At 42.2% G+C, this 27815-nt stretch overlaps 3 protein-coding genes across 4 annotated transcripts in view; 2 read left to right on the forward strand and 1 right to left on the reverse strand.

The window, feature by feature from the left end:
* asap1b (ArfGAP with SH3 domain, ankyrin repeat and PH domain 1b) overlaps nt 1-9642 on the reverse strand; it is a 67533-nt gene extending 57891 nt beyond the window's left edge. For both annotated transcript variants that reach the window (XM_069666914.1, XM_069666913.1), the window contains exon 1: nt 8910-9642. In XM_069666914.1, coding sequence (XP_069523015.1) covers nt 8910-9035 — 126 coding nt within the window. In that variant the 5' untranslated portion in view covers nt 9036-9642. The remainder of the gene's footprint in view (nt 1-8909) is intronic.
* A 2767-nt stretch (nt 9643-12409) lies between these two features.
* Nucleotides 12410-25073, forward strand: nfx1 (nuclear transcription factor, X-box binding 1). Its single transcript, XM_069667260.1, has 23 exons — nt 12410-12639; nt 13379-14284; nt 14389-14550; nt 14828-14905; nt 15017-15122; nt 16098-16169; nt 16297-16436; nt 16519-16618; nt 16697-16914; nt 16996-17093; nt 17173-17203; nt 17295-17377; nt 18860-18968; nt 19083-19202; nt 19273-19352; nt 19442-19672; nt 20044-20117; nt 20203-20304; nt 20613-20750; nt 20865-20931; nt 24164-24309; nt 24419-24523; nt 24627-25073. The coding sequence occupies exons 1-23, from the start codon at nt 12621-12623 to the stop codon at nt 24700-24702; spliced, it is 3261 nt and encodes a 1086-aa protein (XP_069523361.1). The 5' UTR covers nt 12410-12620; the 3' UTR covers nt 24703-25073.
* Nucleotides 25074-27231: 2158 nt separating this feature from the next.
* smarcd3b (SWI/SNF related BAF chromatin remodeling complex subunit D3b) overlaps nt 27232-27815 on the forward strand; it is a 42494-nt gene continuing 41910 nt past the window's right edge. The window contains exon 1 of the mRNA XM_069667575.1: nt 27232-27386. Coding sequence (XP_069523676.1) covers nt 27375-27386 — 12 coding nt within the window. The 5' untranslated portion in view covers nt 27232-27374. The remainder of the gene's footprint in view (nt 27387-27815) is intronic.

The raw sequence follows: 27815 nt of genomic DNA on the forward strand, positions 1-27815 counted from the left end.
ATTAGCTTGCTAAGGTAATGCAAACATGGTGTTGTTTATTACGTTTACCATGTTAACTGTCTTAATTTTGTATATTAGCATGCTAGCATTTGCTACATAGCTTAACACAAAGTACGGTTTATGGGAAAGGCATTAGTTTAGCGTGTATTTGGTTATAAAGTAGAGAAACAATGACCTGATGACGGCGCTAAATGAAAGGCAGGGATCACAAAAGTTATAGCAGTGCATCCTGTTTGGAAAATAAATGGTTGTACCAAATTTCATGGCTATCCGTCCAATGGATGTTAAGACATTTCATGAAAAAGCACAGTTGTAAACCTCAAGTGGCGTTACAGGAAGAGTCAGGGGATTGCCATCCTATAAGCCACACTGCTAGCATAGCTAAAATATTGCTACATAAAAACTGTTACCTTGAATGATCAATATCTACCTGTAGCGTACCAGTCATACGACGTAATTTTATGTTCACACAGCTGGTAACTGCACTAAATCCCTTCATCAGAGGTTAAAATGGCTGATAAAAGAAGAAGACTTGTAACGCCATCCATCCGTGTGAGGAAGGCTGCAGACAGATGTTAACACTGACCCACTCTTCCTCGCCTAAATCTGGGGAAGAGCACGGGGATCAGAGTGCCGGAGCAGAGTCTGGTCTGGGCTAATCCGCTGCCGGCTAATAGCCCTTGATGATATACAGAGCGCAGCTGTGGCAGGAAGGTAGGCCAACAGCTGTGCCCACAGACCGATTATCAGATTTCAGCCACAGACGGCAGCAAGCCCACAAACAAGCGACACAACAGAGTCTCGCCTCCCGCTGTGGGAGACAGAACAAATCAGGAAATGCTCAGAGGTTTGTTTGTATGCGTCAGGAGATTTAAAGAATCATTATCCTGATAGGATGCTCATTTATTTAATCATCAATCTGCGATGTTCAGTCATCGCATTCCTGGAGTTATTTGTGTTGTATGACAGCTACAACACTTACTGTAACCTCCCACTTAGTAAACACAGAAATATCTAATTGGTGGCAAAATGACGGCAAAAGTCACCATCAATAGTAACATAAATAAAATCCTACATTACCACTAAAACCATCAATTTAGCTCAGTTAAAAAGGAGCTCAACAGTTTGTATTTGGTTTCACTTGTTAGCAAACCGCTACCAACGTGTAACACAATAAAGATCGCTAATGACATTAATTCATCGTGACATTGTGGCTAGCAATGGGGTTAACAATTATGACATAATGGGCTAAATCTACCAAGTGATAGTTTCCAGTTTTGAATTAAGTGAATTAAGCGTTAGGCCACATAGCGGAGCAGCCACGCTAGCTAAATAAAGTCATTTAGCCTGCGCCATTTCATTAGCAGCTAATTCCTTGCTAGCATGAAACAGTGGAGTCATTTCCTCTTACAAATCTGGTCATTTTAATTTTACAGTCGTTTTCTTTTCTATGCTCCACTATCAACTTGTGATATGTAAGCGTCACATGACTCTAATATAATAGCAGCATTGATGCCACAAATGCTTCCAGGCAAAGAATATAACTTGGGAAAATATTCAAGTTGAGTGTTTTCCAGTCCAACCAAAAACGATGTGTTTGAGTCTGAACCAAAAGCTACAATTTGAAACATTTCATTTCAACAGGTGGAAACAGGTCAGTAATTATTGGGTCTAAAAACTGAGATGCAAAACTTCGTCAACAAGAAATCCCCAAAAATCCCAGCACTAGAGTCACCGTTTCCTCTGACACATCATTTAGTCAACACTGAAAATATCAAATCTCAGTTTGATCATTTGGAAGTGACGACTTTGTTTCGTTTTTTTACAGTGCAGTTTAACTAGAACAAGATGTCATGTGAGTAAGGGTGCCAAGGGATGGAAAATGCTCCCATTCTCTCACACCGAGTGATTCACTGGGTTTGGTGACACAAGGGACAAATGATGAATAAAAAGCCATAACTTCATTTATAATTGAATGTGACGCAGCTGTGCTCCTCAGATGAACATGTTCCTGAACGGAGCCTCAAATAGCCAGCACTCAGTGTTGTTATGTAAAGGCAACTAAACCAGTCTCGTCCTTTTGAATTATTCATCGTTTTTTTTGCCTCATTTCTGTGAGTTTCATTAAAGTGGTCCAAAACAAAAAATGAAAAAGAAAATTTTTATAAAAGTTTTGGCAAAATAATCCATAACCAAATGTATCTTTATACTCGACGTAATACATGGTACCCATAAATGTATTCAGTGTTAATCAATACATGACAGAATAAAACACAAAAGCTGAGACAAACCAGAAGTGAAAATGAAACTTCCTGCTTAAACACTTCAAGACTTTCTGGTAGTCCAGATCAATAACATTTGTAAAACCGGCTGACTCACCCTCTTAAGTGTAAAAGATTAAATATGTAAGAAAAGAGGAAGAGGGATCTGTTATCTGTGTCGACTTTTAACACTTTTTTTTGGACTGGATGCTGCATGTGACGATGCTGAAGCCTCACATGGTAACATGTTGTTTAGAATGTGGCCTCAGGCGTTTTCTTAGACACAACTTTAAGTTATGATTATAAACAAATGTACGCACTGTGATTATTTTAAAACTAACCTAAGGCTTTTTTATTACAAAGAAAACATGTTCTTCAGTTGTTCCTCAAGGCCTCACACACATACTGAGTGTTTCCTATGAGCCTTGTGTGTCCCTAAAAAGGCTTTGCACAACATAATGAATGAACTGAAAATACAGACTTTTATCTTTGTATGAAGTTTCTGATATATTCCAGACTTCTTTTAGAAAATAAAAGCACGACATGCCAGTAGACAACACCCTCATAGTTCTAGTGTTTGAAACTTTTATTTTGAAAGACATCATTGAAGGCTATTAAAACAAACTGTGTGGTTCCAAATCCCAATGTTTTTTTTCCAGCTTAAACTATTTGGTAATAAGCCATAAACAGAAAGTTAATCTTAGTTTACTGGGTCAGAAAGAAAAAGAAGGCCCAAATGTTCCTGGTTTGAGCTGCTCAAATGTGAAGATGTAAATAGAAGTTTCCCTTCCTGCTCAGCTCCCCCGCCACCAGGAGAGTCTGAGAAAACACCTGCAGTACTGCTGCAGTTATCAGCCTCAGTGTTTTTGCGAGCTGGATGCTCGTTGAGCTCGCCTCTGTTGCCTTAATGGGTAAAAGCAGAGTGATAGACTGAACATAGTGAGGATTCTGTTAAATGTGCACCACATTAACTAAATACTGACCGTCGACTGATCACTCTTGGGAAAACCATTTGGCGCTACCACTGCCTACCTTACAAATCACATTTAAAGATACAATCTCGAAATTTTCAGTTTCATGCTCTTGAGCACCACCCACTGGCGATACTCTGTCATTACTGGAGCACACTTCCTGATGTAACCAGATGTCGACGGCTGGCGTCGAATTTCTTTCTTTTTCTTTGGATTATCCGTTATTTTTGAAGTTTGTAGTCAACGATCTTTTCTTTGTTTGTTCAGCCATAGTAGATTACCGTTTCCTCGCAATGCTTACAGAAACAGGAAGTGCAGCCGCTTAGCTCCGCCTACACTCTCCGATAGACAAAATTTCTGGGTGATGGAAATGCGCCACTAACTGGGCGCAGCTTGTGATTTTTTCCGCGACTGTCGCCACAGACACCCGGTCCATAAAAATATGATATACTGCAAATGCAAAGGCTTTCATCAGTCACCATTGTGTTAACTCATTCGGCGATAGATAGTGACTTAAAAGACATTTATCTAAATTAAAAAGTTGGAGATTGTTAAAGACCTAATAAATGTGCATTGTTCATTTACAGTTTGTCCTGTAGGCTACTTCCCCCTTTCACAATGGGACACTATCGCCACACATGTATGTCCGCATGTGATACAAATGTGTATCCCATTGACATCTTTCCCCGCAGCTCTAGTAAAGGTCAAAATCTCCACAGGGAGCCGACGAGATTACAAACGTCTCATTGGAGTGACACTAAGTCTATAAATTGACATAAATGTAACACTTCATCATGAGAAATCATTTGCTTTTAGATTTCTTCACATGATTCATATCCCTACAATCTGTACAAACTAAGCTAAAAGGTTATGTAAGTCGATAGCAGCAATGACGTCATCCACAAATGTACAACATAATGATTCAAAAGATGACGATCTAAGCTTCGGGCAGCAACAAGAAGGAAGACTCGAGTTGTATTTTATATTGTTTTAAACAGGATCATGTAAAAACGAGCGGGGTTAGAAGAAAGTCACGTCCTGGTGGGACTTTTATAAACTGGATCTTCTGCATTATCAGAGTTACTCTACGAGACTTCAGGCGATGGCTTTAATTGCAGTATTCATACGCAGTGGCTCGGAAGAAAACTCCTCATTCAGCTTTTTGATAGCATCAGACTCTCCGAGCTTAACATGCAGCGACTGAAAAGGCTGTTATATAAAGTAACAAATATAAAAGGCCTCAGCCTATTAGGTCAAGCCCAGCCATGCTTGAATAGAATGACTGTGAAAAGTCAACATTTTTCTGCTCCGGCCCATGTGATGTGGTGCGAGAGGCATGCTCAAAGGAATGCCAATGCAGTGAGGGTTTCCCTTGTATCGCTGTGCGGCTCTGTGTGCTTTAGGAGAGTCAGCCCAGTGACGCAAAGTGCCATCTGTGGGGTAGAGAGGCAGACAATGCACAGCCCACAGGGAGAATAACAAGTGCCCGCTGCTAATTTTAACCTCCATCAGAGAAAATGTGAGCAGGCAGGAGAGTTTTAGAGCAATAACCTGTGACATTTACAAACAAGCAAATGTCACGTTTGCTGTTCTCTGCTGCTGCACCAAAACACACAATCTGCTTAGTGTTTATAGCTAGTTAGCGTGTGTGTTTGTTCTTATATAGGAGGAAAGATCCAGGTGCTGATGAGCTTTATGTAATATAGGCACTCGCTGATATGTTGTTATGTTTAGTTAATAAAGAGTAGAAACGCTTTCAGACATGCTAATCTTTCTCTTTAAAGACTTGTATGTAGCGTTAGCTGGTTAGCATTAGGGGTGGCTATCATAGGGTCACTTTTGATATAATACAATACGCAATACCTGGCCCACGATACCAATGATATCACGACACAGCGATTCTGCGATAACTGATGTATTGTAAGATACATCATGATATCTGATTAACTTCTTCTCCGGCCAATTCCTTTCTGTTCACGTTAGCCTCATTCATGTCATCAGCACCACCACGAGGTGTCATGAAGTAGTGACGCAGTGAGTCAAAATTGCAGGGGAATCTATTTAGAGCGCCTTATATTCAGTCGGGACGTCGATATATTGCTGGATATATATTGTGTCCCAGCCCTAATTAGCATTACAAGCTAGCATGCAGTTAGCAATTTTAGCACAGCACTAGCTGTGTCCCAATCCAGGGGCTGCATCCTTCGAAGACACATCGAAAGCTGTCCCATTTCGAAGGCTCCTTCAGATGCGGTCGAGAGATGCGTGCTTTTCCCGGACCACGAAGGATCCATCAGGTGCATCCTTCGTGGCCTAAAGTATCCCAAGATTCATTACGCGCCAATTCAAAAAAGATGGTGGACTCTTGGCGGCCAAGGAATACACTTTTAAATGCAAAAGGTTTTGGTTTCAACTCAATTGAATAGCTAGTGATACACATGTTAAAAAGGGCCCTTGAAACAAATTATTTTTAAAATCAGAGGTTAAGTTACGAGTTATGATAGCTAGTTAGCCCGCTAGCTACCTGATGCTAGGCGACAGGAGCGGCGTTTGGTGACTTAAGGGTAAGGGCGGGAACAGCTGGTGACACAAACAGGAAATCCTCAGTAGACCAGACCGTCTCATTTCAGTTCGGCTATAGCGGTCAACACAGGCTATGAATGACTCATCCCATGTAGACAGCCTTTGAAGGCTGCAGCTCCTGGACTGCGACACAGTTGTGTCCTAACAGCAAGCGTCTACTACTGCCAAAATAAATGATTCATCTAAAATCATTCAGAGACAATCAATTGTTTGCCATTAAACCAGAGACAATAAAGACAGATGCGTCATGCTTGTTGCACAATGTCAAGATACAAATCAATCCAAAAGTCTAAGATGTCCAAAACCACGTTTTTCTCGTTGCTGGTATTAGTCAGGAAAAGGTCAAAGGGTCATACAAACCAAGAAGGGGATTTCCCCCTTGACAGCCAAAGTGTGCACATGGTAACTTGCTAACTAGGTCATGGGAAATCAGGTGCTCAGAGGATAAATTAGCAAACAAAACTCTATGGCGATGTGGTAGGTAGCTGTGAAGATATCTTGCTTTGGCGGAGGCCTACGACGCCATCCCTATGCTCCTCTTCTAGCAGACCAAATATTTTTGAATTACAGTGTCTAATTCCAAACAATTCATTCATTTTATCTGATTCATATCAGTGTTGCTTGAATACCTTAGAAAATAAATTCCAAGATGTTGCGTTTGTGGATTATTGGAGGGCATTTACTGTCATTTTTGACCATCATAGTAGTTTCAACTAAGGATGAAAACATGGAATTACCACCTTTAGTCATCCAATCTTACTGACAGAAAATCCAACACTGCTTCCTGAGTACAGTGACTGCTTCACACCTAATGATACCAAAACATAACCGAGACTCGCCAACCCGCTTCCGCTCTGCCACCGTCACACACACACACACACACAATGCCCCCTTTTCCTGTGTCTCCGACAGTCAGGACAGCGACTCAGGCGGGTTATTTTTAAAACTTTATCGCTCCATCTCGCTGCTCATTGTTTTCGGTGTTACTGCACTGATCCCAGAGTAAACAGCAAACATCTTTGTGTGCTCTGCTGCCGCCACAGGGAGAGAAAAGTTACAGGGTGGAGGCTGGTGACTCATGAATACTTTGTGTCATTATGCGCTGATCAATAATGGATGTGCGGTGCTGAATTAAGACGATATGATGCTGCGACAACTTCTTTTTTGTCTTTGCACCTCCGGATGACTCAGAGAATGACTACCCTGCTGCTGTGGGTCAGCTCAGCCCCTCAAGTTACAGCATTAAATATTCAAGCCCGTACCTTTGCATAATTCAACTTGTCAACAAAGCAAGAAGGGGGGAAAAGGGATGAAGGTTTTAAGTTTGAGGAGAGGAACTCAGAGCTCAGCAGAAACCCGGGACGTTTTAAACAAACTCCTCTTCAGGCAAAGACAGGCTGAAGGCAGTTTTACTTCACTGCAGAGGGCGGATGATGCAAGGGAGCTCTTACATGTCTGCGCAGGGATCAAACAGGGTAGCTAATTTCATAAAACAGGCACTAATCTAGCAGAATGCAGGGTTTAAGGCTGGATGTGTGTGTCTGCGCCTGATGGGTGTATCCCGACAGGCTGACAATCCTCCCCTGAAATGTTCCAGCGGCATCTTGTCTTTGTTTAAACCACTGAAGAGCATGTTGCTCGCTCTTCGGCACCACCATAATGGTCTTCCTCGTCATGTGATCTGTGCAGAAATTCCACAGCGGCTACTGCAGCCCATGGAGCGCACATGGCGGCCCTTTTTCTAACAGATGTTTTTCGTTTGTGCTGTGCTGCAGCCTCTCGGTTTTTTAGGAGGCACGGAGCCAGGGAGGTGATTCATGATGCGAGCCTTTCCCTTGTTACAGAGAGTGTGCTCTGGGTTCAGAATAAACACGGCCCTGGGTCTGTTTTGGTCGATTTTATTGTTCTTGTGATATAATGAGCTTGTAAAGGATGGAGGATATGTGAAGTGATGGATGGCACAGGCTGTGTGTAGCTGTTAGGATGTTGAAGGGATGACTCGGCCTGTGTTTTTTTCCTTTAAACAAACAATCTCTGGTGACTGTTTACATGTGAGCCGTGCCGTTTTAATCACAATTAAAGCATTTAAAGCAGTATAAATTAAAGGTTCAGATTACACTAAATCCTGTGTGTCACATCTGCAACGAAATGTGTTTTAAAGTGGGAAATGAGGTCACGCGCTGGCATTAACGGACAGCAGCGAAGGTGTGCACTCCCCTGGTTTGATGCTCCATTTAATCATAGCAGGAAGGATGCCAGTGCAGGGTGACGGTGGGGGTGGGGAGGTGGGAAACACACACACACATATACACGCAGAATAACCCACCTGCCCGGCCTGATTACACTCCCCCTGCATGATTAAAGGTGACACGGCATCAGAGAGTGCGACTTTGGGTGCGTTTCTTTGCAGTAGAAGAAATCGACTGTTTTTTGAATGCAATCTGGTCTATGTGAGAATAGGGAATCTCGATAATCCTGAATCCAGATCTGACTGCCAGGGACGAGAGATGTTTTTTTCTCTCTGTGTGTCAAACACACACACACACATAGCTACAGCCTGGCAGCATGCTCTGAAGCTGTGAGTTATGTAATAGTGAACACAAGAGAGCTGCAGGCCTGAGTGCACATCCATCCTCCTATTCCCTACATACACTCTTCCTCCAAAGCCATCCACCCCCTCTGTAGTACTTTACATATCAGGCAAGAAAGAGCAGCAGCTTAAAAAACACACAATGTCAGAGTTCACCTTCACACACAAGCCCTGCATCTTGCACTAAAATAAGTGTGCAACATCAAAAAATGCCCTTTCACAGCAACTGCAGCTCTACAGGTGCAATTATTTTCTTTTTTTAGTTGCGGTTAGGCAACATAAAAAACATTTACGCCTCTTGAAATTGTGTCAAATATCATCAGTTGAATATAGATATTTTTGCATGTAGCCATGGCTGTATAACTGCATTAATATCTGTTAGTATTGTATTTGAGGTCATTTTAATGGTATCGTATTTGGCTGTGTTGTTAAATTAGGCATCCTCAAGCATCCATCCATCCATCATTCGTGCAGCTTGCAGGCAGGCTGACACCGTGGCCTTACCTCCTCCAGCACATTCACTGTGTTCCTGCAGCTCTGCAGTCGGGTGGTGAAGCTGGATGTTGTCGGAGAATTGTAATCCTCTGTTGTTTCCGAGAGAAACTCGGACACCGATATTTGATCCGGCATCCTTTAGGGGGGGAAATGCCCACGGGAGGGTTGGCGATGAATGCTCAGAAAGACAAAACCATGTAAGATTTAAAAACACAAAAAAGCAGAGGGAGTCCGGTGCGGCCGCGAGCCGTTGGAAGAGGAAAGCCGTTTTTTTTCTTTTTCAAGCAAAACTGTGTAAAACTATCGAGATGATTAAGACGTGTCTTCTTCTCCGGTGACTTCTCAAATGACTTCACTGTTCCCCAGGGGCCACAGGAGGAGGGAATTAACTAAATATCTGCAGGCTGTGTCCCCTCGGTGTGTCTATTCCTTGAGAGGATGTCTAAAAACGACGCATTTATAAATAGTGTCACTCTGCGTCTAACTAAACCTCGGAGGAAAAACCACCGTAAAGAATAGCGGATGCCCTCATTATGCTCTACAGATGTTCAATAACCCGCTAGTCGTCAAAACAGCGAACCGTTACCAGCCTCTGGTTAAAATTGATCATAGTCCATGTTCTGCCGAGGTCGTGTCGAACTGCAGCGGGGTTTGGTCCTCTCTCCTTCAGCCGTAGTTTGTGTTTTTTAATGCTAAACGCTGCAGCAGACACATTCACTGCCACTCTCTCCTGCTCGGCCGCGCTCGAGCTTCTCAGAGCTAGAGTCAAGCTAGCTGGACGGAAGTATGTCATTTCCGGCCATGATTGTCAAAGTAAAACCAAAATAATTTTGTTTATACCACATAAATGCTTGAATGATAAATTATTCCGGTAATTTAGAGGTATCAAATAAAAAAACGCTGTTTTTATGTTCTTTTCACGTTTGGTGGCCAAATTAACACATTTTAGTGCAATATGTCGTAATTCTGCAGGCTCAGCTGTTCCACAAGTTCCATTACTTTATCATTATTTGTTAGTATAGTATTGCCCAAGATGTTATGATAAAATGGCAAGGGTGTTTGAACTTAAGTCAACCATATGACCCCGCAAACTATCTGAAAATTCACCATTGTGGACATGGATGAACATGATGTGTTACACAGCTCCTGATAAGGTCCTGTCTTATACTGTCTGTGAAGTCTAAAAGGTGAGAGGTACATTATTACAAAGGATAGCAGCCAGTTTGTACATTGTGCATGAACATAGGCTACTGTAAATTAACTTTAGTATGATATAGAGGTAGAACTATTTATAACACGTATTTTGAAGTTAGAAAAATAAAACAGACATTTAGACGTGATAAGCATCTAAATAGAATGTCTGGTCATATAAATTCTAATCATCATCTTAATGCACACGTATTTGTTGTTTTTGGAACAAATGGCAAAATACTTTCAGCACGATAGCGTTTTAATATTATATTTTGAAAATAAAATGACCAAGTTTCCGGTATTTTCTTCCCATTTCTGGCAACTTGACCCAACTTTCTCCCACCCACCTCGCTTGGTTGACGGGGCTACGAAGCTATTTTGCGCATGCGTGATCTGGGCTCTAACTGCAGGGAGAGCCCTGTTCGACAGTAGGCCTGCCATAGAAAACAACGATGTACAGACTGAAAACGTTAATGTTAAGGATTATTTTTGACATGGCGAGTCAATTAAAAGGGTATTTACTATCACGAATTTAACTAGAAGAATAGAAGCACAGGAATATTGTCGGTTTGACAGAGCTGCATCCAAAAAGCGGCAAAATTCAACGGACACTTTTCATCTCCCATGTTAACGGTCGCTCGTTAGGCCCTTTACTTTTTGACGTTAAGGCCCAAATCGATACCTTGAGAAACAATTTCCCCTCACCATTTGACAGTTAAGTGCACTGACATGATACCAACGTGTTTTTTTTAGGGGTGTGGCCTCATTTTTTTCAAGTTTGGTCAAAAGTTAGACAAAACGAATTATTCATCTTGGACTGTTAGTGGTCATTACAGTCATTTTCCTAGGCTAACCTGGGGCATGGTCTGATAAAACAGAACAGTTGGATGCAGCAAGTTGACACTATAGTGTCCCCTACTGTCAGCTGAGTGTATTTCAGTTAAGTTCAGCTAAACGTCACTTGGGAAGAATTGTTGACCTTTGCAGTGGGTTTCATGTATTAGAGGTGTCTAAAGAAACATTTGATGTCTTTACACTGTCGGTCATTGTCTAAAGATTTAATATAATTAAAGCTTTAATGGATCTTTGAAATAACAGGTTATCATGTTTCTGGATCGATGTAGTGTTTGTCGTTCAGATAATTTAATAACTTTTTTACAAGGAAGTGTACAGCCTAACAGCCGCATAATAGACAACTGTAATACACATTCAATAGGCCTGCATTATGTGCTGTATATAATACAAAACCATACTGCCACAAAGTAACATGAGTTACTTTCTTATTTAAACCAACTTTATATCTACAAAATTCTTTAAAACAATGAGCCTTTTCTTACACAATAAAATCTGTTCAGATGGGGCAGGACCATAGACCATATCAAAGTTTGCTATCTCTGAGATTTTTTAAATATCATCTCTTTTTTCTTTTATCATGCAAAAGTACATAAACTTATTTAAATAAAAATGTATGTTGCCCACATATAGTATAAAATCAAATACATATTTTAACCTTTCTTAATAAGAGAAGCTTCTGTATTCCCTGCGGAGCTACTTCAAACATGGAGCACCACCTTGTGGCTTTGCTAAAATATAATGATCAAATGTCAAATATCTCTTTATGCTGTGGTATCATTGGGTTCTGCTTTTTTCAACAGGTTAACAACTAAAAATGATCACACCAGTTGGTTTGGCTCATTCATGATTCAAATTGTATTTTTAAATGTATAATATTAGCAGATGAGGGTTCTGTAGGGCAAGGGGTATTTTCCTTCATTAGGTAAATTGAGATGAAATAAAACTTTATTAATCGCGAGGGAAATTATTGTGTTGATCAGTTGCAATACAAAGTACAAAGGGTCCAAATATAAAATGTTAATAATAAATGTCAATATATTTTTTTTTTTATACAAAAAATATACACAATGTCAAAACAAAACCTCTATTGTCCAACTGTATTTTTAAAACGAATATTATTGGATGGGGGAGAGTAATAATAATAATAATAATAATACATTTTATTTGTATAGTGCTTTAAAAGTTACTTAAAGGCACTTTACATGAAAGAAACACAATAACAAATACATTAAGAGCATTTTCAGTGGAAAAACAATCAAAGTACAAGACTTACAGTTGAATATATATGTATACAAAGGAAAGAAAAAGTAACAGTGACATAATTAGAGATCACAAAGTATTTTCTGTTAGACTAACATTTGAATTCTGTTGACACCATGGTTGACATGTAATAAACTGCGTTTTATTCTGAATATGCTGACCGGAAGTTCCGCTTTTGAACCTCGCTAGTTTAATATAGCTTGTGTTAGCTTAAAGCTAGTGTTGATAAGGTGAGTTGACGGAGGCGCTTGTTGCCAGGTTTAAGTGAGTTCGACACCGTTTTTACAAACAGTACACAGGTGAAAAGGTGAATATTTTCTCTTTGTACCTGGATACGCTTGTCATCTCTCACAAAGCAGCCTGTCGTCCTCAAACTTGTGGCGTGGGAGAAGCAACAACCAGAGTTGAAACTGAATGGCTGAAGGCTCCTCGGGTAACTAACATGTTATTTTGAAATAACTTGGGCATTTAAAACTAATTTCTCAATCTCAAAATTCAACTGAATTGATCTGTAACGCTTGGATGTTCACTTTAAATAGCTTGCGTTACACATTCTGTTAAATTTGGCAAGTTAGCTTGCGCGGCTATCATAAGCTAACATGAACTTTGAGCTAACACTAGGAAAACTGACCTGGCAGCTGATTGAAGTCTCATTTAATCTACACGTTTGTCTTGTGAAAGGTATTAAAAGTTAGCCTTACATGTCAGGGTGATCCGGCTATTCTTAGCGGACGTGACAACATGTGACAGTGAACTTTGCAAGCTAACATTACACCTGCTCTGCGATAACGTCACAGTACTAGGAGCTAATAAACATGTAACTGGCCTGTTAGCTTGTCGTTACGCTAGGCAGTGCGTGTGTGTGTCTAACAATTCTCACATTACGTCATCTTAAATGGGATTAGGCGAGGTAGCTAACTAGTTTACCTACTTAATATCTAGTTTATAACCTATTTGATTATTAGTTGACTGTTAGATTTTAGTTTTATCTTTTGTTCTAGATAATGTAAAAGTTTTTATTTGACAGATCATACATTGACAAACATACAGTGAATTGAACAAGAGATTTAGGTTACAGATTCGTTGTTGAAAGTCTGCCTATTCAACATGGTTACTGTAATTATAATATACACAGTTCCAGGCTTTAACAATGTCACTTTTTGTGCTTGCAGACCCACCTGACCTCAATTCAGATGAGGCGTCACATAGAAAACCTTACCAGTATAAATCCAGAAGAGGCCGGCCCAGACACAACAATGACAGAAACCTGAGCACTAATAGTTATGATCCCTCTCAACAATATGGACACTTGTATCAGGGTCCATTAAGCCATGATCATGTAAATTATTCATCGCATCAGCCTCCTCCCTACCAAGGAGAGGATGGATCAAGGAGGCGAGGCAGAGGCAGAGGGAGGAGAGAAGGCAATAGAGGTGTAGACGGGAATTATGGTAGCTCTGAGCCCTGGTGGCAAAGACCTGGAGGTGACTTTGGCCCTTATAGTGGTAACAACAGAGGTGTGGGGGGCGGTCGCCCAGGTGGATATCCCATGGATGGACCTGATGGACCCAGCTGGCGCAGGGAAGATGCAGGCAGGAATTTTGAACAAAGTGATGGAGATCAGGCTAAAAAACCCAGGAGGTTCAGCCAGGAGCCGAGAAGGGGACAACAAAATGGAAAGGGCCCTCACTTTAAGGAGAACAATAATACAGCAGGGGGTCAAAGGGCAAAAGACACCAAAGGAGAGCACCTCCCTTCAGACATCAGGGAAAGAAGTCAGAGGAGCAGCATGACGGGTCCAGATTCTCACAATGACGATCATCAGAAGAAGCACACTGAGGTGAAGCGACGTCAGGGACCAATCAAAGCGCCCAAACCACCATCGCAGGAGGAAACGGGCGCAGAGAGGGGCGCCGGCGGTCAAGAAGAGTCAGGCCATGCTAACGCTAAATCTGGACGAGGCACAGGACGGCACACCCCCCTTCAGGCCAGAGGGGGGAGGAGACCGCATCATCAGAACCACAGGCCGGGTCAGAGGAACTGGGACAGGATACCAGAGAGCAAGGAGACTCAGACAGGTTAGATGGGAACATTACTATTCTCTGATGGAGCTTCATCAGGGTTCTGTAGGTTAAAGATGTGGGTGATATGTCTGAATCTCTCTGACCGCCTGCCTCCACAGGGTGTCTCATTGAACAGCTGTCTGAGGAGAAGTACGAGTGTATGGTTTGCTGCGACATCATCCGGCTCATGGCCCCGGTGTGGAGCTGCCAGAGCTGCTACCACGTCTTCCACCTCAACTGCATCAAGAAGTGGGCTCGGTCCCCGGCCTCTCAGGCAGACGGTGAGACCCTCATTAAAAATCTGGTTGTTTTACTACTTGCAACACTCCTCTTTATGTGGTAGTCTCTGGGTGACACCTGTGCATTATACACTGTATTGCACAATATTGTTGTAGATGGACAATAGCTAGTCACTGCGGCCCCATTAACAAAAGCCTTTGTACTTTCAGCTGCATCAACAGTGTGTTGTATTGCATTGCAGTTATTGTGCATTGGGAATATCTGCTGTTGTCTTTATGTACGCTATATATAAATAATAAATTATATATGTTTTTGCAGATTCAGCTGAAGGCTGGCGCTGTCCAGCCTGCCAGAATGTTGTACTAAAACCACCGACTTCCTACACCTGCTTCTGTGGTGAGTGGCTGTTTTAAAGACGTAACATGAATCTGTTTGAAGCCAGGAAATCATCATTTAATGGTTTGAAAATGTATCCCCAATTTATCAAGTTGTGTATTTGATTGGCAGGCAAAGTGACCAATCCAGAGTGGCAGCGCAGCGAGATTCCCCACAGCTGTGGCGACATGTGCGGGAAGAAACGGAGCGGGGTGGACTGCAATCATCCCTGTAACATGTGAGCCTCAAAAATCACAGGAAGTCTGTATTTTGAGTCTTTGCTTTTGAGGTATTTTCTGGAAAACAAACATGTTGGGTCTGCATGTAACTGTGTGAGAGACAGTCTTAAACAACAAAGTCTTTAGGGTTTTAAAAGAAATGTAATCAAGCAGTGAAGTTTATAAATATTATTAGGTAAGTGAGAGGGAGGTAGACTTTGTTAAAACATATGTGATTGTAGGTTAGGTGGGAATTTATCTGAAAATATCCTCTTAGGAGTACTCAAGTTTTTTACTTTAAAATCATCTGATAATAACAGGATTTCTTGTATATTACTGTTTCTTTAAAGATATAATCTCGAAGATTTTCATGTAAATAAATGTCTGCTAGTCTCTATCTGTCGCCGAATGAGGTAACACAATGTTGATTGAGCCTATGGCCCACTGATGAAAGCCTTTGCATTTGCAGTATTACAGACTGGGTGTCTGTGACGACTTTAGTGGAAAAAATCACAAGCGGTGCCCAGTTAGTGATGCGTTTTCCATCAGCCAGCAGTGGTTGGTCTGCCAGAGAGGGTAGGCGGAGCTAAGCGGCTGCTTTTCTGGTCTCTGCAAGTGTTGCCAGTAAACAGTAATCTACTATGGCTGAACAAACAAAGAAAAGATGGATGACTACAGATACAACTTCAACAATAAGTGAAAATCCAAAGAAAAAGAAACAAATTTGACGCTCAGATGAAGCAAACAGTCTAAAAAGGAAAGCGACCGTCAGCGAGGAAAATCAAGAGTTAAAACCGGAGCCAACTGTTGACGTCACACATGCAACACTGTCTGGATATCTGTTAAGTGTGCTCCCGCAATTACCGTTTATCGCCACAGGTGCCGCCAAAGAGAACAAAACTGAGATCTTCGAGATTATAACTTTAAAAGTCATCAATCCAGAATTCTTCTGAAGAATATTCGTGTTGAACAACACTTCCTGTGTCTCTCCTCAGCTTGTGTCACCCTGGCCCTTGTCCCCAGTGTCCTGCCTTCATAACAAAATCCTGCATCTGTGGAAAGACGAGGTACATTTTAATCATGTTGATCTCTCCGCCTGTATCCTCTGTATGTATCTTGTATCTGGACATTGTCTAAGTATTCAGAGTGATTGGTTTCTGACACCATGATAATGACAGAACCATGTCTTTGCAGTCAGCCCATGCGTTGTGGTCAGGGTACAGTTCTGCAGTGTGACAAGGTTTGCGGTGCCTTTCTGAACTGTGCTGAGCACACCTGCGCTCAGGTGTGCCACAGAGGAGCGTGTCAACCCTGCCAGCTGCAAGTTCAGCAGGGTGAGTCTCAACTTGCCAGCACAGCTCCACACACTGTCCCGAGAGATGAAAATGTATCCTGAGATGTGTTTTTATTCGTCAGTGTGCTACTGCAGCGTGACCACTCGAGAAGTCCTGTGTGGGACAGATAAAGAGGGATTTGATGGTTCAGGGAATTTCTCCTGTGAAAAAATATGTGGAAAGTAAGTCGGCCCGTCGTCAAATTAAAGCTTTCACTTCAGGGCTCACATCACTTCCTGACACACACTTTTCTCCTTAAGGATGTTGAACTGCGAAGCTCACCGGTGCCAGCAGGTGTGCCACCGCGGCCCGTGTCAGCCGTGCCCGCGCTCCCCGAGCCTGGTGAAGACGTGTCCCTGTAGACAGACGCCGCTCACCAAACTCCTGGACCTGGGCTACGCTGAGCGAAAGAGCTGCTCCGATGCCATCCCCTCCTGCGGGAAGACGTGCAACCAACCCCTCGCCTGTGGCTCCAGCGGTAAGGAAGAGATTCAAGAGATGTAAAAGGTTGAGGGAATTTAAATTGCGGTTTTTCAGGACTGAATAAATGAACTTTCAGACACCATCCATCTGTGTGAGAAGTTGTGCCATGAGGGCAGCTGCGGGCCGTGCTCTCTGACCTCCACCATCAGATGCAGATGTGGCTCTAAGACAAAGGTAGTCAGAAACGCAAGCAGAAATTTGATTAGCTTTTTTGTTATGAGCAAAGAGCTAAAACAAACCTTTTGTTTTTCAGGATGTCCCATGTACAACAATCGAAAAAGAAGGTGAGATTTAAATAGCATGAAATTAATCAAAGGTGAGATTTCCGCCTGCCTCTGTTGTCTGGTGTTTTACCTCCAACTCTTTCCTCTCCAGAGGAGCTCGTCTTCACCTGCGAGAGGCGCTGCAACAAGAAACGCTCCTGTGGCCGACACAAGTGTGGCGAGCTGTGTTGTGTTGTGAGTATTCAGCGACTCTTGGCGGTATAAGCTACACAACAGTGACTCAGATGATACGTAGAATTTAATGTATTAATCTTAAAAATGGCCAGAGAGCTGTCACAGTGCTGGTGTTGTAAATTCTGACTCGTAAACTTAAGTTTAATAGTATAAAAAGGTTTTATATGACTGAACATTTGGCAAACAAAAACTCAAACTGTGTCACAGAAAGACTTTGGGTCTGTATTTCAGCCGAAAGCACTGCAGGCGAGTTCACCTGACAAATGTGTGTAAATAAAGCACTGGAATAAAACTGCAATGAAATAAATGCAACCTTGCAGTTTGTAGCACTTTTACAATCAGCATTTTATGAGATATGACATTTTTCTTGCAACATAGACACAAAAGGGCTAGAAAGCTACCGTCTGAATTCCTACAGAATCAAATACACGAACAGATCATAGATACTAGAAACGTAATAAATATGAAAATGTACAATTTGACTTCTTTTATTACAAACTAATTATACTGGAACTGGAATGTTGCACCAAAATGACTCCACTTTGCATCTATACCCAAATGTTCATCAACGACCATTTTTCCATGACGAAGTCGAGACGTTTACTAAGCTGAAAATAGATTGTTGATAATAAAAACTCGACACTTATGTTTTGTTTTCGTTGATGAGATGAGACTAAAATGTGCTTACAGAAAAATGGGCATTTTACGCGTCAAATGACACTTCTTCTGCACAAACAGGAGCGATCACTGGCTATCTGCTTCAACCAGACTGTTTAAATGAGAAGCGATGATGAATGTTTAAAAAGTTTTAACGGTAAATACTAACACTGCTGCTGTAAATGCAAGAGAGCAATGTGCAGTATGTGCTACTGTAACAGCACGGCTTCGTCCTGTGGCTTTACATGTTTCCATATACATAACCTAAGCTAAGGATCTGCTGTATATTGTGGAGAACATCGTCAGGAAATGATTAATGAAAGGACGCCGCTTTAAAGCAGATTGAACCTGTTTTCAGCTGATTTAATTAGTTTAAAAAGAGACAACATTTTGATCAAAAGGGATGACTCAAAAGTGACTTTTTATTGACTAAAACTGGACCAAAATGTTTTGAGTTTTTGTTGACTAAAACTAAATCGGCGGTTTAGCTCGGCGGCCATATAAAGAGGCTATAGTCCTGCGGCGGCCTCGGGTTCACCTCCCGCCCTAGGTCCTTTGCCGCATGTCATCCCCACTCTCTTCCCATGTTTCCAACACTATACATGGTCCTCTGTCAATAAAGGCATGACAGGCCAAAAAGAAAAAAGACTAAATCTGAAATAGCTGCCAAAATGAACACTGCCTGCATCATGCATCTAATAAGTGTTAAAAAAAGCTCTTATGTATGGAATTCTTGCGTTAAATGAAACGGGGTAGAAAAGTCAGGTTACTGGGGCAGAGTCAGACGGTAGAGTTGGTATAACTGCGCTCTGTTTTTCTGTCCAGAATGTGGAGCACAAATGCCTCATGATCTGTGGCTACAAGCTCAACTGTGGCCTCCACCGCTGCCAGGAGCCCTGTCACCGTGGAAACTGTGAGCCCTGCTGGCAGTCCAGTAAGTCTGAACTTATCGACCAAAAGTACAACATTCTGCCATTCACCTTTGTACCCTGTTTTTCCTTCTGCAGTGTAATGTTTGGTGTTAATGTGCTACCCTGTCTGTTTGTAGGTTTCGACGAGCTGACGTGTCACTGCGGGCTCACCGTCTTGTACCCGCCCATCCCCTGCGGCACGAAGCCCCCAGAGTGCAAAAGCATGTGTACGAGGCGACACGAGTGTGACCACCCAGGTGAGATCAAAACATCCACATCGCTGTTGTCAACTGTGAAATGTTGTCCTAACTTTTATCTCTCATTTAGTGTTTCACAACTGCCACAGTGAGGAGAAGTGTCCACCCTGCACGTACCTCACTCAGAAATGGTGCATGGGAAATCACGAGGTAACTCCCCCCTGAGCGGACGATTTGCGTAACTTTCTCTCTGCTTTTTATTCCTGTGATTAAAACGGCACTCTTTTCTTGTCCCACAGCAACGCAGCAACATCCCGTGTCACCTGCAGGACATTTCATGTGGCCTGACGTGTAATAAAACACTGCCGTGTGAAATGCACCGCTGCAGACGGCTCTGCCATCGGGGCGAGTGTTTAGCAGACGGCAGCTGCCAGCAGCCCTGCGTGCTGCCTCGTCCGGACTGCTGCCACCCGTGCTCCGCTCCGTGCCATAAAGGAGACAGCTGCCCACGCACCACCTGCACTGCCAAGGTACAAAACGCTGCTGCTGAGAACAGCTGGACTTCTAGTAGCTGAAATATGGGTCACAAAGTTTGTGCAGATGGTCTTTGTTACATCTTGTTCTCCCATCATCACATTTTGTGTCCCGTCTCTAAATAATTAAGCTTATATTCAGTGGGGTAGCTGTGCATTCTCTCTGATCATTTTGGCTTCATGTAGGCTACCAGCAGCTGATGAAATCTGCTGCAATACTCTCATTAATAGTTGACTTGGATGCATTAATAACATACAAGTGTAAGTCTTCCAAACTCAAGAGCTCAGCTTTCAATAAAACATTTACAGCTGCAGGAACGTCGGGTCCCTGATATATCCTGGAGGCTGATTTTTCCTTCTCTTCACAGGTAGCTGTCCAGTGTGATTGTGGTCGAAGAAAGGAAACGGTGGTCTGCACAGAAGCAGCCAGCTCATATCAGAGGTCGGTTTAGCTGTGTCTGTATTCAGCTGTTTGAATTTGTAAATATGAAGTGGTTTAAACGTTCCTTCAAATGTCTGCCCTGCAGGTATGCAGCCATCGCCATGGCCAGCAAACTGTCCGACATGCAGCTCGGCGACTCCATGGACATGGGCCCGCTCCTCACCAAGAAGGAGGCGAAACAGAACAGGTAGAGAACATAGTGTTGAGGCCGTTTCCTGCAGGGCTTTTAGCACAGCGGAGAGGCGCTGTGAGGCCGGGGCGTCATGCTGTTACTTTGAATCAATGAAACATAATTTAAATGTTCTTCCGCAGAGAAATGGATTTCCTGCTCACTGTGAATAATGACTTTTTGTTTGTGCATTAATTTTTAAATGAATCAATCAAAGGGGATGCTTTTAATGGATTACTGCAGCTTCAGCAGCAGCTTCACAAGAAGACTTTTAGAACAGCAAGCTAAAACAAGCGAGGTGTGAAGCCAACATGTTTGTTTCTCAGGCTTGAATGTGATGAAGAGTGCGCCACCCTGGAGAGAAACAGGCGTTTGGCGGAGGCGTTGCAGATCGACTCATCATCTGACCCCTTCCACGTCCGCTCTACTTCTATATACAGCGACAGCCTCAAAGAGGACGCCAGGTAAGACCGCCTTTTACAATTCTGATCGTTTTAATCACAGAACCTGGATACATACAGATGATCAAACCTACTACAAACTCCCTTAACTCCTCTCTGTTGCACTCTCTGTTTCAGAAAAGACCTGAAATTTGTCAGCGAGGTCGAGGACGAGATCAAGAATCTTATTGAGCTGGTAAATAAGGTAAGATGATGGAAATATCCAGTTGCCAGTATAGTGATGCCCTTTTGTGATGCACTGTGCCCTCTAGTGGCTGTGCTATCACTGGGCAATAATGACAAAGAAAAAAGATGTGTCTTTTAGCTGCTAGTCATTGTAATAGGTCTGTTCTGCACTCATATGCAACATCACCAAAACAGGGTTATATTATAAAAACACTCTAAGGCACACTTGCAACAGCAGGTGTGCCATGAAGCAAAGCAAAACATGAAGAGAATTCATGCACAAAGTTAGAACAACCTGAGGGTATCGATGAGTATATGCTGCGAACGTGCTGCATCATATTCCGTTTCCTGTACGTGGAGTTATACGACGGTTTTATCACTCTACAGTAGAGCTGCAACAATTAGACGGTGAGTTGATTCGTCTTATGAAAGACAATTACCGTAAAATTCAGTGTATAAGAGGCGCTATTTTCATCTAAAAAGTGGGGTATAAAATGCAGAGAGGTATTTAATTGTGTTACGGTATTTTGCACAGACATAGCGGTGTAATCAAGCTAAAGTTTCATCACGGACATGTGCCGGCGTCATCGCCAGTGTAGCCGCCATCCTCACAGTAATCAACGTTACCGTAGGCTGAGCTCGGCTAACGCACTGGTAGCTAGCAGGGTTGCAAACTGGACTGGGTGAGAACAGATGGTAGGCTATGATTTGTGTTTTGAATTTGTTTAACATGAAAATAAATTGAAATCGTGTTGAAATAAATTGTTTACAAATGTTATTAATAAATAGCTACAGAAACCTCAAAAACAGACCGCGTCTGATATTTCGGTGCGTCTAATATTCCGTATTTTACGGTAGCTAACGGCTACTTTTATTTTGCCTTTTTAGACATTTTGCAGTCAAAAAAATATATAATTTTTTTGTTTCTTGCTTCTTAAATGTAAATGTTATGTTTTTTACCCCTCTATGACAACAGACTGAACACGTTTAGGTTTTTGGACAAAACATGAAAAATATATATATATATATATATATATTTTTTTTTTTTTACTATTTTCCGATATTTTATTGACCAGACAACTAATCAGTTAAATGAAAGAATTATGGACAATTAAAGGAGTTGTTGTTTGCAGTCCTACTCCAGAGATTATTGATTAATTTAGTAACAAAAGAAGAAAGCATTAGCGCCAGGTGCCGGTTAAACAGGTGTGGCGCTGCGAGCTTCGGAACCGGAGAAAAAATGCAGAGACTTCTGCAGCCGTCAAAAAATTCCTTGGAAGAAAATGCGGTCGAGTGCAAACTTTGAAAGGTCAAACTAGCGCTAGCGTATCACAAGTCTAAGCTGGCTGATTCTCACCACAACTATATAGGGATATATATATACTATATATTGAAGATGCAACGTAAAACACCTCTCCTTATGTCAGCATGTCTTTGCGTACGCAGGTGGGGGCGGGGGGAATCTTCCAATAACTGTTGCTTGAAATGCCCATTCCTAATATGTAACATATAACAAGTTAACCACTTACCCCTGTTATAAACTCCTTTATTGGCCCCTCAGAACGACACTGAAGGAACAAAGACTTTGTGTGATTCTGAACTCACAGCCGTGTTACTTTCTGACCCAGTTGTTGTGTATTCAGCTATTTTTGAGCTTGGTCAATTCTCCATGTGACCTGGACTAGCTGTGGGTGTTTGTACCTCTCTTATAGGAGAGTGAAGCCTCTTTAGTACCTGTTTCTAAGCCAAACCAAATTAGTAGACTCCTCCAGGAGCGGCGAGAAAAATAGTTTGTTCAGGCATTGAGGCTATGAGGAGGAAGTTGTCAAGGTCACTGTTGCTGGATGTAAAGGATTGTTTATACATGACTTTAACAGTGACTCACAGTGATAAAGCTTTCCTGCCTCATGAGTCTACTTATGAAGGTTTTATCATATTTACTTCCTTCTTCCTGTGCAGCCTCTCCTGGCTTCATTTTCTACTCTTTGCCTTCTTGTGTGGGCTCATACTTGCTCGAAACTGAGGTTATTAAATCTTGTTCACTGCTGATGTTTTGCTGCAATTCTTTCTTAGCAGCTTCTGGCAGAGAAAGGGAGCTGCTTCTGTGCCAGTTTTTCTTTTCACAAACGCTCTTTTAGGGCAATAAAACATGCTTAACACATACACTTCATGCCCACAATTAAATAAACATTACACCGTCATCCGTTGGCTTGACGACTACCTTCTTAAAGCCTTAAGTTTAGCATTTGACCGTTGCTCTCATTGCCATCTCATGTGGAGCAAACATCATGCACAACGATGTGATTTACTGCAAGTGGATCATATCTCTCACCCACGGCGTCTCTCCCTCTCGATGGTTGGGGATCGTCCTGTATTAAAAACTTAAATGCAGTCTCCTTGCTGGTTAAATACAGACGAGATCTGTCTGTCTCTCCATGCACACTCCGTTCTAATGCATTAACTACAAGTGACGTGAGAAATAAATGAAAATAAGATTTTTAAGAGACACAGCAGAGGAATGTTAAATCAGACAGGAATGAGAGGCGAGGGCTCTCCCGTATCCACGTGATTGTTGCCGTGTGTTACGTTCCCCGTAGTTGTTTAAAGGATGATGGGAACAACAATTAATTGATAACCGGGAAACAGAAAAAGGGAGACCGGGAATTGACCCAAAAAAACCGAAATCATTTAATAGAAATGTAACATTAAGTACAGGTTATAACTTAAAAAAAGCTTCTTTCAAAAAGCTACGAGGGAGAGTGGGCGGTGCTTAATGTGGCCCAGGACACGTGCGTACACACTGCCAGACGCATGTGGATAAATGTGGCCTGAGTGATCGGGTCTGAATGCGTCCTCAATCCATCCTGGGTGTGTTCACACCTGTAGTTACGGCTGTCCACCTGAAACCAAATGTTGCTACCAGGTCTGAATCCCCCTCATTCGCACACTGGTGGCGAAGGCTGCTATACCAAGAGCCAATCTCCAGTCAGGAACTAACTACATTCATGCACCTACAGCTACACCTTCGGGAGCGATTTGAGATTCAGTGTCTTGCCAAACGACATCTGTTGCTTCTGTTTGGCTTTTCAGCTCACCAACAAAGTAGATTTTTGTTATTAAGAATTAAAATAAATGTTCAGAAATGAACGCCAAATCCAGAAGTTCCCATCGTGTAAATGTCCCTCGGGGGCTGAGGAAAGAGCGTCTCTTAATGTCTCTCCTTAATGGACACTCATCACTGGTTTCTGCAGGGAAAACAGCCAAAAAGGAGCCACTGCTTCCGACCCATGAACCGAGATCACCGGAAGACCATCCACGAGCTGGCCGAGGTCTACAGCGTGGAGAGCGTGAGCTACGACAGCGAGCCCAAACGCAACGTGGTCATCACTGCCCAGAAGTAAGACGAATTCACACAGTAACTTAAAAAGAATATTTGTGCAGATAGATGCCTTTCATAACAGATCAGAATGTTGATTGTGGCATTGAAAATGTTTGCTCATTCTCAGGGGGAAGTCGGTCTGTCCAAACTTCACCCTGACATCACTGATAGAGCGAGAGTCGGCTGCGAGGGCTCCTCCTCCCATCGCTCATATCAAACAGCACAGCAGCAAGTATGTCTTCGTCTGTCGCTCAAAAGTATCATTAAATTATACATTTATTTTGTCCTCTTTCTTGTTAGTTTTTGCCTGTTTTTGAATCATTTTCTCCCTCTAGGCCTGCCAGTGGAAGCAGCTGGTCGAAGGTGGTCAAAGAAGAACCTGTGATCGATTACTTTGACGTCCAGGACTGAAATGAGGCCAAAACAAAAGGAAACCTCAGGATCCTCTCACATCTACATCTGCCAAAATCTCAGAATAACCTTTTCATTTGTAATCAAACATATCAATAAGAATCTCTCTGGCTTCATAATCAAATAAAATTACGTTTGAGAATAGCTCTAAGCGGTGATTTCCTCCAGGGAACACCCACACTTGGTTTATTTCAAGAGGAGGAATTGAGCGAGTCAAGAGTCAAGTGTTGCCTTTGAGTTACGGTGTGAAAGTCTCGCCCTGATTCTGGATCATTCTGAAACGCTCTTGATTGTTTTCTTTGCCTCCTTTGTATGCAGCCAGACCCTTGTTGAACCCAACTTTAATAAAAAGTCAATTCATCCTCATCTGAAGGGCGCAGTTGTTGATGAGTTTAATGCTTCAGCTTCAAAGTCTCATACCTCCTCACATAAAAAACACCTTCGGTTTGAGCTCTCCGGCTAAGACTCTCCCAACAGTGTGCCAGAAACATTTTCATGTTTTGTTCTTCGTGCTGGTGTGGAGCCAAAGCTTCAGTAGTAAACCTCTGAGTCTGTGGGTGGGTACAGTAGGAGTGGGCTGCACTGCGGAAAGAAAGCTTTGTTCGAAACACGGCTATGACCCAGATGTTGTGCTGCTCCGGCTCTGCCTTGGGAAAATCTTCAGCAATTTTTTTAGGTCAGTTTCAGAACTTCTGGACCAGACAGGAATTCATGTCTACTTCAAGGGTGAATAAAAATGGAGGACATTGGTCAGCTTGACATTTATTAACCAGTTGTCTCGGTGATAGATAGTTAAGCTCTCACTGCTGCAGCCACAAAGGTTAAGAGTTGAGATGCTCACTCAGATTTAACTCGTACATAGGCACCATTGTTTGTAGCAAAACTACATGAACGCATTTTTGGACACCTTTTGACAGAAGTATCATCCTTTACAAAGGTTTTACAAGCTGCACAGCTTTGTCAGTGTTTAATAGAACATTTACTAATGCTTTAATTAAGCAATATCACAAGAGAGGGAGTGATGTACTGAATATCATCTCGGCTGTGATTCGGTCGTAGCGGCCTCGTGCCGCAGATAATCAGAGCTGTGATAATATTCACTAAAACATCACGACTTCGAGTTACACAAGCAGCAATAGTAGTAAACAGTAATAATCAACAACAGATTATTATTCGCTCCACCAACTCAACTAGTTCCACAACTTAACTGAAAATTGACTTTTGTTGCTAAGCAACCCAAACATTCTCCTCCACTCTGTGTCTACAGGTTACCACAGATCAGCTGCTTTTCATCATGTACATTTATCTGTTTGATTTAATTCATCATCAACCAGCGAAATAAGAGTCTGCTGTGTGGTTCACAGGTACCAGCTGGATTAATGTAGACGTACGCAGTCTGCTGTGATGTTCATTAACAGAATCAGAACACCTGGCTGAGGCGGAGTGGTGTTATACTCTATATCAGCACTCATGGAATGCCTCTTGTCCAATCAGAACTAACTGTTGTATACATTTTCCAGAATCTGATTATTTTTGGTCTGAGTAAGTTCACACATTAAACGTCATTTTTACTTTAAATGTTACTAGCTGTCAATATAGCCTACTTAAATTTACCGAACAATACAAATACAAACAGCTGAACAAATGGGCAATAAGCATACTTTTACTTAAAAGTAACTGGAAAAACATCCTATCAATATACCATAAAATTATAAATCTATAAATGATGGTAACCCGTTGATGGATGTGTTCAGACTCGTCCTTAATAATGGCTTATAACTGCTTCTTTAAGCATCACTAAGTTATAAATAAATTGTTTCAAGCAAGGTGGATTGTAAGAAAAATGGGCTAAAATTATTTTCACTTTTCTTTTTAATTAAGAGTTGAAAGATATTGATCATTGTTTCCTGAAGCCAAAGATTATGTCCTCCAATCTCTGCCATATAGGAGTGAAGGAATCATAATTCACATTAAAGAAGCCCCCACCCCCGCCCTAAAAAATACTCATATTGATATTCTGATTATCAAAATGCTTGCCAAATTATTTACCTAATAGTTCACAACTGCCTTTGTAATCCTTCCAGCTCTATTTGAAAGAGCTACAGTTGTTTTGGTTAGGGAGCTGATGGTGCTACTCCTCAGTTGCTGTAATAAACAGCTTTATTGAGAGCACCACGGAGGCCTGACGTCCAAAAATAAAAGTCTTTGTTCTTGCTTTTTCACTGCACATGTTTTTACAAGCGTTGCTAAACGGAAAATAACCTGTAGTCATCATTCCACAATCTTTTGTTAAATCTTCCATCGGACAGTACACCCCCACTCCCAAAAAAAACCCGCTCATGAGGATAATTTGATGACACTCCCTGCCACTGGTAATTTTTCATTATATCGACTCTCCAGCAGAGACCGCGCCTGCGCTCCAGCTCCCTTCCGAACAAGGCTTCACCAATCCTGGCTCTGGCTCCATCCCCGGCTCGGCGTCTCACAGGCCAGTGCTAATAAGTCGCCTAGCTGTCCGGTAATGGGGAAGTGATAGGGAGCCGCTGCTGTCTGAAAAAGCCGAGAGGAAGTTGAGGAGTGACGGGAAGCTGTGCGCCGCGCCGGACCGGACCCCTCCACAGAGACACCTCCTACAGTTGCTGTTTTTGAGTAGCCTAAAAAAGCGCATAGTGATGGAGAGAAAGGTATGGATGCTTATGCTACCTTGTGATACATTAGCACGTTGTTTTATTGCCTTGCTGACTGTGCTGCTCAGGATCCGCATCCACCATTAAAACTATTCTTTATATATTTTCTTTATCCTGTAGGCGCGTTGCCAGCCGGATTAGTGCGCACTAGAGTTTTTTTTCTTGTCTAGCTGTAATTTATTGTGCATGTAAAAAAAAAAAAAAAAAAGCTACCAGGATTAATTTTCACCTCATTGTGTATTTAGGCTTATTCCGATGTGTACAGTCGCATGGTGCACAATGCATTAGATGATATAGAGCAGGGGAGTGGGATGTGGTTGGGAATATTTAAGGGGACTGTAGGCTACAGTAGCTCCCTCTCTCTCTCTCTCTCTCTCTCTCTCCCTCTCTCTCTCTCTCTCTCTCTCTCAGTCTGTCTGCATCATC

This window comes from Semicossyphus pulcher, unplaced genomic scaffold, assembly GCF_022749685.1.
Source record: "Semicossyphus pulcher isolate SPU_LCO1_2020_fin unplaced genomic scaffold, fSemPul1.0.p SCAF_18, whole genome shotgun sequence".
NCBI lineage: Eukaryota > Metazoa > Chordata > Actinopteri > Labriformes > Labridae > Semicossyphus > Semicossyphus pulcher.

Excerpts from the sequence above, each read along its gene's own strand:
- nfx1 (XM_069667260.1), top strand. Across the intron at positions 19,673-20,043 it reads GCACCACCTGCACTGCCAAG|GTAGCTGTCCAGTGTGATTG; the intron begins GTACAAAACGCT and ends TTCTCTTCACAG. Across the intron at positions 20,932-24,163 it reads TTATTGAGCTGGTAAATAAG|GGAAAACAGCCAAAAAGGAG; the intron begins GTAAGATGATGG and ends TGGTTTCTGCAG.